A 12,800-nucleotide genomic window follows, 5' to 3' on the forward strand; every position below is an offset into this window, starting at 1 on the left:
CCAATTATAACTTCAAAAGGGCAGCTGTGATCTTATAATCAACAATCTCTCTTCCCTTGATTGGCAATTTCTATTCACTGGATGCAATACTGTTGAAGACCATTACAACATATTCTTACTAGAAATCAAAAGAGCCATCAAACTATATGTCCCAATAACAACTCCCAAAACCAGGAAAAACAGATTACCCATAACAATAAAGAAGCTTCAATCCAATTTCACTTTGGTGAAAAAACAAATCTGGTCACATTGAGAACTTCAAAAGCCAATACAAAAATCTATGCCAGCAGATAAAAACTGAATGCACCAATTATCACATCAAACAAGAGGAAAACCTTCTACACACAAATTCCACGCGTGCTTTCTACAATTTTGTAAACAACAAACTAGGTCAAGGTCCATGCCACCTCTGAAAGGACCATGCCGCTCAAGGTCCATGCCACCCCTGAAAGGACCTAATGGAAAAGACTGCAACGATGACACCATCAAAGCAAACCTCTTTAACAGTTTCTTTGGTTCAGTATTTGTAAACAGCAATGGATCATGCCCAGTACTTCCAGTCAAACCACAGACAACTACAATGATCTAATACATATCGATTTTACAGAAGACATTGTTGAAAAAGCACTGTGCAATCTAAAACCATCCCTATCTATTGGACCGGACAAAATATGTGCCTACTTCTTAAAAAAGCTATCCACTGCCATAGCCAAACCTCTAAGCATAACCTTTGAAAAAACTTTCAGGACCAGCTCCTTGCCAAAACTATGGTCACAAGCCATGGTCATCCCCATCTTCAAAAAGGGAGACCCCAGCCTACTTGAAAATTGCAGACCAATCTCCTTATGCTGCGTCACCTGCGTCATGGAATCAATTATTAACCAATCCATTATCCTCCACTTAGAGACGAACAACCTACTCTCTAATAAACAATTTGGTTTCAGAAAAAAACTATCCTGTAATCTGCAACTCTTACACTGCAAAAACATATGTACTACACAACTCGATCAGGGCAAAGCAATAGACGCAATCTACATGGACTTCTGTAAAGCCTTTGATTCAGTGGGACACGACAAACTACTCCTAAAACTAAAATCTTATGGTATCTCTGGACACCTACATAACTGGATAGAAGCATTCCTGTCAAACAGACAACAAATGGTCAAAATTGGGAGTGTCCTATCAAATTCTGTATGTGTCAATAGTGGTGTCCCCCAAGGCAGTGTTTTAGGACCAACTCTCTTCCTACTCTATATAAATGACCTCTGTGATCATATTAAAAGTAACTGCGTTCTCTTCGCTGATGATGTAAAGCTATTCAACACCACAGACAATACTAGTACCCTCCAAAAAGACCGTGACTATGTATCAGAATGGTCAATCAAATGGCAACTTCAAATCTCAACAAATAAATGCTCGGTCTTACATATTGGCAGAAAAAATCAGAAAATAAAATACAAGCTAAATAGTCAAGACCTTGTTGAGGATCCAAACTTTGTCAAGGACCTTGGAGTACTCATCTCAAATGATCTAAGTGATAGAGCCCACTGTATCTACATAGCCAAAAAGGCATTAAGAGTTGTTAATCTAATCCTACCTAGCTTCTTCTCTGGTAATATCACACTCCTAACTAGAGCATACAAAACATTTGCTAGACCTATACTTGAATACAGCTCATCAGTCTGAAACCCATATCATGTATCTGATATTAACACAATTGAAAAAGTCCAGAAATATTTCACAAGAAGAGTTCTCCACTCCTCTACTCATTGCAGAATACCTTATGCCCCCAGACTTGAAACTCTGGACCTAGAAAATCTAGAACTACGCCACCTCTGGTCCAATCTAAATATAGTACAGTATATAAAATCATACATTGCAATGTCCTACCTGCAAATGAATACTTCAGCTTTAATCATAACAATACAAGAGCACACAATAGATACAAACTCAAGGTTAACCGCACCAAACTTGACTGCAGAAAATACGACTTCAGCAGCAGAGTGGTCAATGTTTAGAATACTCTATCAGACTCTGTAGTTTCTTCCCCAAACCCCAAAAACTTTAACCTTAGACTGTCTACTATTGACCTCACCCACTTCCTAAGAAGCCTATAGGGGGTGTGCATAAGTGCACCAATCATGCCTACTGTCCCTGTCCTATTGTTTTTTTATTTTTCTTATAAGTATCTGTCTCATGTATTCAAAACTGTATTTATTCTTATACCTGTATCTTGTAAATGATTGACAAATCAAACAAATACTAAAAAATAAAAAATAAAGGGTGCTGTGAAGAATTAGCCCCTGCAGTTCACAAATTTTCCTCTCAATAGCACTGGAAACAAAAAATGTCTGTCTTATATTGCCTGGAACAAGTTTTGAGAAAACCACAATTTAATGAACCATATGACTGGGGAAGTGTTCTCACAAAGCCCAAATGTCCATTACATTAATTTTTATCTTCCACTATTTGTTTTGCTTTCTCAAGGGTTGAAAAGAAAATTCCAGATTTCAGCCCTCTCTTCTTTTTTTTCCCAGGCCACCTGTGCCATCTATGAAATCCTTTCTGTTCTGCAAGTGAAAGAAGTCCTCCAACAGGTGTTCCCAGAGCTCTTTTGTGCTCTGCTATGGCAGGTCAGCACAACTTTGGGGCAAAAGATGCCTTTATCTGAAGGCCGACGGAAGCTGTTTCTAAGAGAACAACAACTGTCTGAAGGCAACCCCTGCAGGTAAGCCTTCCTCTCTGAACAGCTCATCTTTTCTTTTAATAGTGGAAAGAGAACTTCTTATAAAGTAAAGTTGCTTCCATCAGAGATTTTCTATGACCATGAAAGACATAAACTGCTATTATTAAAGGTCACTCTTAACACGCAAGCAGAGTGGGATGGAGGTTTTGATATTCTAGGGTGATGTTCTTTTTCTTGGACAGACTTTCTGTGTCAAGCCTGAAGGCTCTAGTATTAAAACTCACCTGTGACCCATCATTGGCAGAAATCAGAGAAGTGAATATCTGGGCATTACTCAGAGATCCTAAAACCCATCAGGAAGGTGTCTGCCTGCTAATACGGTAAGAGAATTGTCAGTGATTGCCTAATGCCTTTAAATATAGGGACAATATACCTCTTTATACCATTTTGGGAAAGCACAGCTGAAAGAGTGAGTTAATTCGTTTGCTTCTTATGGACACTGGCAAACTGGTGCTGAATTATATAAGCCTTGCTCTGACTCAATAGCATAATTTGTCTTGCATTCTTCCCCCAATATTTAAAGGAAAACTTTAGCTACAACAAAAATCTTTAAATAAAAATCTCGAGTTATTTTAACTATAACCTTCCTATTTGATAAGGATAGATGGGTGGATAGATGATATACCATAGATATATATGATGTAGATAGATGACAGATATAGATGTAGATATAGAGGTAGATGGATGGAGATGAGAGAGAAAGGGTGCGTGTGTGTGTGATAGAGACAGACAAACAGAGAGAGAGACAAAGACACAGAGAGATACATACATACTTTGGTGCTCTCTGACTTTGGTTGTTTGCTTACAGAAATATCTTCTTTCCCAACCACCACGATCTCCTTCCTTCCATTACAATGAAAGAAAAGTAAAGAGGGTAGCCACATCATCATCCAACTTTTGTTTTCCCTCTTCTGTCCAACTGGTCTTCATTCTGTTCCTGTATTAGTGAATATAAAAAAATAATACAGCACATGCATACCATTTGCATATCCTGGGAAACTGAGTTCTGCAGAATACCTCCTGGTAGGAGGTGAACATGGTGCTGGCGCTACAGTTGAGTTGCAAGTAGTAAATAAGTTTGACAGAAAGGAAGGAAAGCTGCAAGGCAAGAGACATGCAGCCAAATAAACAAGGGGTAGTAATCTAATTCTTCCAGGGAGAGGTCTTGTCACATATGATGCTGCTTTGGACTAAGTGAATTCCATTTTTGAACTTGGCCCATATCACTAAATCAGTCTTTCTCTGTCTTTCAGTTGTTTGTTTCAGAGTAGACTTCTTCACTACAAAACTATCCAGAATATCCTACCATGGATAAATTCAGATTCCCAGAAGCTCCGACTAACAGGAACTGCGTTCTTGACAGAAGTAAGGCTTAGGACCCAGAATGCTGACAGCCTTAAAGGGTTGGAGACAAGTTACCATGAGAGGGGCCCTTTAATTTTTTTATTCATTCATTCATTCATTCATTCATTCAGTTAGTTATCAAATTTATGTAGCCACCCATCTCACATGAAGTGACTCTGGGCAGCATGCAACATTAAAATAAAACAACAATATAAAACAGTCATTAAAAAAACAACCATTATGCAAATATAGACAAATTATTATTTTTTTTAATTTAAATGTTGTTAATAATTTATACAAATGGTGTACAATAAATAAATCACCTACATATTTTCTCCACAACTTTGAAGGCCCACAGAAAAGGGTGAAACCACTTTTTCCTCACCATTTTAAACATGGATATTAGAGGAGGAAGTCTCTAATTATCAATGTAATATTTATTAATTATTTTTTATCATTTTCATTTTGTCTTATTTTATTTATGGTCACTATGATACAAAAAAGATGCTGAGACCCTAGAAAGTGTACAGAAAAGAGCAACAAAGATGATAAGGAATCTGGAGGGTAAATTGCACAATGAATGATTAAAAGATGTCTAGCCTAATGAGAAGAATTAGGGATGACATGATAGTTGCCTTCCAGTATTTAAGGGGCTGTCACAGACAAGACAAGGTCATCTTATTCTCCAAAGCACCAAAAGGCATGACAAGAAGCAATGGGTGGAAGTTTAACAAAGAGAAATCCAATCTAGAACTAAGAAGAAATTTCATGACAATGAGAACAATTAATCCACGAAACAGCTTGAGTTGTGCATGCTTCATCACTGGAGGTTTTCAAGAATAGACTGAACAACCATTTGTCCAGAATGATGTAAGGTCTCCTGCCTTGAGTAGGGTGTTGGACTAGAAGATCCATTCCAGCCATATGACTCTATGACCTCAACTCTTCCAACCTTTAGCAGGAAAGTGACCAACATTCAACAGTAAACTGACCAAAACTTGGTGGCATGTATTAGGCCTTAGCTTGTACTCTGCCCCATATATTCTGTTTTTTGATAAGGAGTTCAGACTTTTCTCTTCAACCAAACCTAAAATTGCACTATCAATAATATTAGAGTAGTGGGTTTTATCAGTTTTGACTGATTTATATTTCATCCTAGCCTGTTAATTGTTAATTGCCCTATGGGTAGATGAACTGGAAAAAAATGAAATAATTTGATGTTAGAGCATAATATGAAACACATTGACTTACTGCAGGTGATTCAAGATCCCATCTTGGTAGAAAAACTGCAGATAAAATCTTTCCTTCCAACCATGATGCTAAGAGCAGGAGACTGGGATCCTAGCATCCGTCAGATGGCAATCCGCAGTCTTGGGAACCTTCTCCTCATGGCTTCTGACAAGGTCAAGTCTTGCCTGTTGAGGTTATAGAAAATGCGTGAAATATGTTGAAGGCAGGCACACACTCTTGCCCATTCAGTGAAGGAGATCTAGAATCAGTCACTGGACTGTTGACTAGGAAAAATGGGCATGGAAGGTGTTCATTCAATGTTATTGCCTGCATATGAACAGGATTCATGCTATATAGATTGCACAGCTGATGACGCAAGCATGTGATTTAAATTCAACCACTGTGATTTGGAAATCACAGTTTGGAACAGTGAACTCAAGCAACTATAGTTATTCAATAAACTAAACAAATCATGGTTTAGTATGATATACAATAAGGGTCTTCAAACTTGACAAGTTTAAGACTTGTGGACTTCAACTCCCAGAATTCCTGAGCTAACATGACTGGAGGAGGAATTTTGGGAGTTGAAGTCCACAAGTCTTAAAGCTGTCAAGTTTGAAAACCCCTGATATACAATATCAACCTGATTATAGTGTCTGTCTTGATAGATCTCACAAATGTGCTGTAAAATCTTTTTCTATGGGTGTACTCACTATTGTCTTCTTACCTGTACAGGTGAAAGGACAGAAGAGGACCATTGTAGCTGTCCTCATTGGAGCTTTGTATGATGAAAAATTGGTTCTGGAAAGTCTCAGGTTGCTTGCTCTGATTTTTCCACGCCTGAAGGGGAAAGATGTGGGTTTCCTATTTAAGGACATTTCTCTGAAGACCACATCATACTTGACAGATGTAAGCAAAGGATAGAGCTCCCTGTTTAGGAATTGCTGAGAGGGCCAAGACCTCTACCCAGTATATTACTAGGTATGGTCCTAAGGAGGTTGTTTTTTTCAGTCTTAACAAATAACAGGCTTAAAACGTGCTGAAAATTGTTTCTCACAAATTGCTCAGCATACATAGGATAAAGCCCAAGCAGCAGTGCCATCTTAGTAGGATTTGGGAGCAAATATCTAAGGCCCTACTTAGCTTAATTGATGTTTCAGCCCTCTACACAACAAACTGTTTTCCTACGCATTGATGTACACAGAAGAAAGTTCATTATCATTAAAGGGGAGGGTACTAGGACTGCTAAATTCAAAGTAATATTTCATAATTGCACTATTGCAATTATACCCTTCATGAATGGATCTAATTCCCATTTGAAGCCATCTGTTATCAACTGTTACTATGGTAACAAATACCACAATTTAAGTTTTTCAATGTATATTCTGCAGAAATATTACAAACCAGAAAGTCTAAGCGTATGGAAAAATATGTCTTTTTTCTGGTTATAGGACAATGCTGACTTGCGTGAGGCTGCACTATGTCTCTTTGGCATCCTGGCTGCTTGGACAAAGTTTAGATACAAAAGATTTTTTACTATCCAAGCCAGAAGGAATTTGGTGTCCCTTCTAATACACCAGCGTGATCCGAACCCCAGAGTATCTGAGGCAAGTTCCAGAGTAAATTTTGTATTTGATAATCTTTGAACATGAAAAGGACTAAAAATTTTGTTAAATCATTGAAGGCTACATAGACTTTGATTGTGACTCACCTCAGTGTGGCTCTGTTCCAGTCCTACTTCCTACCCCTGTCAATCATAGCAACGCCCTGCTACAGGAGTCTTCAAATTGACAGCTTTAAGACTTGTGGACTTCAACTCCCAGAATTCCTCCTCCAGTCATGTTAGCTCAGGAATTCTGGGTGTTGAAATCCACGAGTCTTAAACTTGCCAAGTTTGCCCTGCTAATTCAGGCCAGGACTCATTTCAGTCCTGCATTTTGATTGTATTGTGCTCAACCATGAGCTCCCACATGGCACATAAGCAGCACATGGAGATATAACCCCATCATATTATTGCTCCCTTGCAACTGGTATTTTATGGCTGACCTTGTTGTGCAATTCAGCTTTAGTTATCAGTAAAATCATGGTTAAGCCAATTATGGTTTGTTTAGCTGTATGAACACAGTAATTAAACTGTACTATTCTTGAAGCTTCAATGAAGACTTGAAAGTATTGGGGTTAAAAAGAACGTAGTCCTGGAAGTTTGTAGTTTTTTTCTTTTTCAAAAGCCAGCACCACTCAGTCTTCCCTGACCCTGAAGAATATATTCTGAAACTGTTGAACTAGATTGAGGAGAAGTAGTGAGTTAACATAAGAGTTGTGCTGTACAGAATACCGAACAAGAGTCACTCTGAGAATAAGATTGTATCTAAGTTTGACAAATAACAAGTTATTCATAATTTTAAATGCTTGCTACAATTACACATGATTTGTATAAGAATATCACTATCTTTTTCAGGCATGCAGGACTGCTTTTCTGCAGTGTGTGACATTTTTAGTGAGAAGGAAACTAAGAATCTATATTGAAGAACTTTACCGTACCACTAATTTAACGCTTCCAAATCTACATGCTCATGTATGCAGGCAGATGGTAAGAGAGAGATACACTTGAATTAGCATACTCTAAAAACAGGGTAGTTTTTGAGTTGGTATGGTCATTCAACAAATCTATACTGAAAACAGTTTCTTTACTTCGATATGCTTGCCACTTTTTTGTGGAATTACAAAATAATGTCTCACTTTATCCACTTAAAAGTAAAAGAAACATTTACCAATACTATACAGCAAGGGTGGGCCAGCCCAAACAGGACCTCATTTAGTCTCTTTCAGAATCTCCATAGAAAAATCTGATTTTGGAAATCTGATTTTTTGATGAGAGGATAGGGAAACTAGAAGCAAACAAATATATTACGTCTTTCTCATAGGTTTAACGTACCTTTTCATTGGTTAAGTAATTACATCAAATATAATGGAAATGATGCAATGGGTAGAAGATAGCAAACATCATAGAATCTCATTGACAAGATTCAGTAGTTCTTAACCAGCAGGAACAATGGACAGAAACTAGTATGTGTAAAATGAACTTAACAGGGCAAATGCTAGCTCTTCCATTTGGTAGGAACCATCAACAGCATGAGTAGAGAATGTTTGTGGGGTTTATATTGGTTAGCAATAGATGAATCACAATCTGATCATGAACCAAAAATGTGATGTATAGTAGCTACAAATTCAATTGCAGGTTTCATCAACAGAAATGTCAGTTGGAGGTGTTGGCTATCTTGACCATGAAACTGAGAACACTTTAGTGAGATGTAATAGCTGTCTTAAAGTATCTGAAGGGCTGCTGATTTGATTTTCAAAATTGACTGGAGCAAATAATGTCTTTGCCTATCGCAAAAGCATTCAAAATTATTGAGTGGATTAATTTAATTTGGAGAGTCAATCAGATCATACTCAGATCAAATCTCCAAAACAAATAAATATTTGCATAATTATCATCTGTACTTTGTCAACCCTGAAGTGAACCTGGCTGAGGCCATCTTGGAGGCTTCAGGGTTGCCACACAAGAGAGGGAGGACAGAAATAGGTATATGGGGTCTGATAGCCAAAACAATAATGTTTTCCTGGGGGAACCAAGGACATTCACACAGGTGGCTGGCCAGAGGAGAAGCGAAGTAACCAAGCAACCAGCCAGCAACTGGATTGGACAGCATGACCAGTGACTTGAGGGGAAAGGGGAAACTTTTACATTTAATTAGGTGAAAGCCAAGGCTAATTTAGAATCGGCTTTCACTAATTATGCCAATAAGATGTTTGCAATAAATTGTCCTTTGAGGAACTTGCCTGCCTCACAGTTCTCTTTTCTATGGGTACATTACTTGGAATGCTGACATACTTGCTGATATGACATTTTTATTTTAACCTTACTGCCAAATAGAGTAATATAGTCTCCATTGAAGTGGATTGGCCAGAACTGCAAATGCAGTAATCTGGTATGAGACAATCTGTTCCATGGTAAGGTATAAGTCACCACACACTTTTTAATAAGAAAATAGGAAAAGTTTGAGAATTACTATCTGAAAATTAAGAGTCCTGGAGAATACAGCAGTTAGGGTTAGAAATATATATCGATATTCTACATCGAGTCCTATCAATCAATATAAGTATATTATATGATTAGTAAACCACCTAGAATAACTTAGGTGAGATGGGCAGTATAGATATGTGATTGATAAATAAACAAATACATTTATGTCATATATATATTTTTAAAAGAGAAATATTTAGTAATGGAAGATCTGTTTAAAAATGTGATTTATGGAATATAGTTATAAAAAGTTATAAGAATAACATAGCTGAGAAAAATATGGTAACACCATAGTGGGATATGTTTAACCATGGCTTCAGTAAAGAAAGACTTCATGTTTCAACTTTATGTTGGCCTTTGTTGCTGCAATAAATAAAATGCAATATTATTCTTGGTAAAATTTAGGTTGAAAATACCAGCCCAGAAATGAAGAGAGAACTGTTGAAAAAGACAATAGTCTATTTCCAAAGCAACTGCGAAGAGATCCAGATTAGAGCTCTTGAATTAACAGGTAAGAGACAAGGCCTGGTAAGGAGATTAATTAAACTTCATAAAATCAGTAGAAGGAGAAATCGAGTGACAAAAATTGGATGTGTCACAGTGTGAGAGATTTTAGGCGACCACATTTTAAAAAATATGTGCTATTGGCTTATTTCAACAATTCTCCCATGCAGGTTTATGATTAAGATCCTAAAGGGGAAAAAAGAGTCTCACAGATTGGTGGCATGATTGTACATCTTACATGTTTTAAAAGACTGAAATATATTCAAAATTTATTTCCCTTCCTTTTCTCCTTCCCTTCAGAAATCATTCTGGAAAGCATGCAGATAACAGACCTGGATGAGCCTATAAAGCAAGTTCTGCTGACTTGTAAGCAAAATAAATAAATAATAAATAAAAAAACAAATAAACAAATCCCTTGAATAAATTAAAAACAAATACACACCTGAGTTTATGGTTTCCAAGGAGAGCAGCATTAAGATCTGTTCAAGAAAGTTTTGTCCAATTAACACAATAACAGAGTTGGATGGGAGGTCTTAGAAGTCTTCTAGTTCAATCCCCTGCTGGAGCAGGAAACTCTATCATTTCAGACAAGTGGTTGTCCAATCTCTTCTTAAAATGGACGGAAACTAATCAAGGAGAGAACCTACCTAGAACTAAGGAGACATTTCCTGACAGAAGAATTAATCAGTGGAATGACTTGCCTCCAGAAGTCATTCTGGAGTGGATGCTCCAACACTGGGAGCTTTTAAGAAGAGATTGGACAACCACTTGTCTGAAATGATATGGTTTCCTGCTTCTGTCCTGCCTTCAGGTCCTTGGAGAATAAGTTGACCCCCTCCTCTTTGTGGCAGCCCCTTAGGCATTGGAAGACTGCTATCATATCACCCCTAGTCCTTCTTTTAATTAAACTAGGCATTTTTATAGGCAGTTATAATTATAGGAAAAAAATGAATCACCTTGATGTTTGGCATAGACCTGAATTTTTTGAGACCTTCATACATTTAGTTCTTAAAGCATGTGTGTTTTTTCTCAGACATGGGCAGTGATTATCAGCATCAATACAATGCTCAAAACTCAGAGTCGCTGGAAGTTGGGCAATATGCAAATTATATAACATTAAATAAATTAATATCTCAAGATATTATTTTGAGCCAGTTCCAATTTTTTGTGATGTGGATGGTAAAAGCAAATCAGGAACCTCATGGGCAAATGACAGACTTGCATAATGTTGCAAAATGCGGACAACCTTGGCCCAGGTCCACTCAGAATTAAACCTTGATCTCTGGCCAAGTGTTTGGAGTAGCAAAATGGTACAATCAATATTTTAGAATAGGAGTCACTGTAATTTGTCCATTTAGGTTTAGTCATAACCAATATTCATACTTCCTAGAAAATTTGATGGGCTCATTTGTTATCTGGAGGATAAGACCACATCTAAATAATCCTTTGGTCTCCTCAGTCAGAGATTTTAAAAGACATACTATAAATAATGTGGTTGCTCTTTTAAACCTGAGCAATTATTTTCTGGGATCTCTTCTCATGAGTGATATAAGTGAAAAGCTTTTGTCTGACTGTCTGAATCAGTCTGTGTGTATATAAGAGCCATGGTGTTGCAGTGGTTAAAATGCAGTATAGCAGGCTAACTCTGCTCACTGCAGGAGTTCAATCCCGATCACCTCAAGGCTGACTCAGTCTTTCATCCTTTCAAGGTAAAATGAGAACCCAGATTGTTGGGGGCAATCTGCTCACTCTGTAAATCACTTACAGTGTGCTGTAAAGCACTAAGAAGTGGTTTATAAGTCTAGGTGCTACTGCTAAGTGCTATATGAAAAATGTCCGTGTAAATTAAATAAATGAATAAATAAATAAATAAAGTTTTCATGAAGCCAACAAGAGAATTTTTCAGCCTTAAATGTTCAATGCTTGTTCAATGCAAGATGGAAGAGTTGACATGTCAACTTAAGATAGAACAAATATTTGCCATATTTCTAACATTGTTGAAGATCTGTTCCATTGATACCATTCACCTGTTCCTTCTTTCAGCTCTTGTGAGGCTTCAGAAAAATGCGAGCTATGGTTTCAATGAACATTTAGATGTGTTCCAGGTGAGTGCCACTGTAGAAGCTTATATCATCCAAAAGTGGGGAGAAGATCTATCTACAACAGAATCCTCTGTCAGTAGAAGTAATGGAATCCAAAAATCTAATCTATCTTCTGTAAGTCAGCTTGAAGCAACTTTAGATACCACGCCAGCCTAGGACTTGTGTGAGTAATTTTTCTCCTGTGAGTATGACCATAACATCAAGATGAATAAATTACTCCCTTTGTTTGTTTAATTGGTAAATACTAAGCACTTTCCCACTCTGTTTTCCACTCACTGTCCCTTTCTGCTTTTGTAATAAATACAATAAAAGAAGCCATGTCACAAATGCTGGTTTTTGCTTTAGCTCCCTAAAACTATTTTAGGGTTTTTTTTTTACTTGTTTTCCATACATTTTTAAGACTCTGCAGGAAAAGCTGGCAACAGTCGTTGAGTTGTCAAAAGAAAAAAGAAGCAGAAGGTTGAGATTTACAACAGCAAAAATAGAATAGTTAAAGCTATCACACCATACATTGGCAAGTGAAATGGGACCAAAATGCCTGATAGAAGACCAGCTATGGCCATATATGTATGCAGGTGAAATAAAAGTCAAGGGAGTAACATCAGACTTTCCTACAGAAATGTAATAAAACAATCAGTGGTGAGGACAGGTTGAAGTAAGAAAATGATGTGACCTCTTCAAGCAGGGATGTCCAACCTTGGCAACTTTAAGAACTGTGGATTTCAACTCCTAGAATTTCTTAGCCAGTCATGCAGGTGGGAGAATTCTGGGAATTGAAATCCAGAAA

At 37.3% G+C, this 12,800-nt stretch overlaps 1 protein-coding gene across 1 annotated transcript in view; it reads left to right on the forward strand.

Moving 5' to 3' along the window:
* Window positions 1–12,330, forward strand: part of MROH2B (maestro heat like repeat family member 2B) — a 60,574-nt gene extending 48,244 nt beyond the window's left edge. The window contains exons 34-43 of the mRNA XM_087932946.1: window positions 2,538–2,728; window positions 2,929–3,066; window positions 4,000–4,111; window positions 5,347–5,493; window positions 6,056–6,229; window positions 6,772–6,927; window positions 7,779–7,910; window positions 9,813–9,918; window positions 10,212–10,277; window positions 11,955–12,330. Coding sequence (XP_087789072.1) covers window positions 2,538–2,728; window positions 2,929–3,066; window positions 4,000–4,111; window positions 5,347–5,493; window positions 6,056–6,229; window positions 6,772–6,927; window positions 7,779–7,910; window positions 9,813–9,918; window positions 10,212–10,277; window positions 11,955–12,169 — 1,437 coding nt within the window. The 3' untranslated portion in view covers window positions 12,170–12,330. The remainder of the gene's footprint in view (window positions 1–2,537; window positions 2,729–2,928; window positions 3,067–3,999; window positions 4,112–5,346; window positions 5,494–6,055; window positions 6,230–6,771; window positions 6,928–7,778; window positions 7,911–9,812; window positions 9,919–10,211; window positions 10,278–11,954) is intronic.
* The last annotated feature ends 470 nt before the right edge of the window (window positions 12,331–12,800 follow it).

The sequence above is a fragment of the Pseudonaja textilis genome, chromosome 1 (genome assembly GCF_049901715.1).
Source record: "Pseudonaja textilis isolate UNSWEBS1 chromosome 1, rPseTex1.2, whole genome shotgun sequence".
NCBI lineage: Eukaryota > Metazoa > Chordata > Lepidosauria > Squamata > Elapidae > Pseudonaja > Pseudonaja textilis.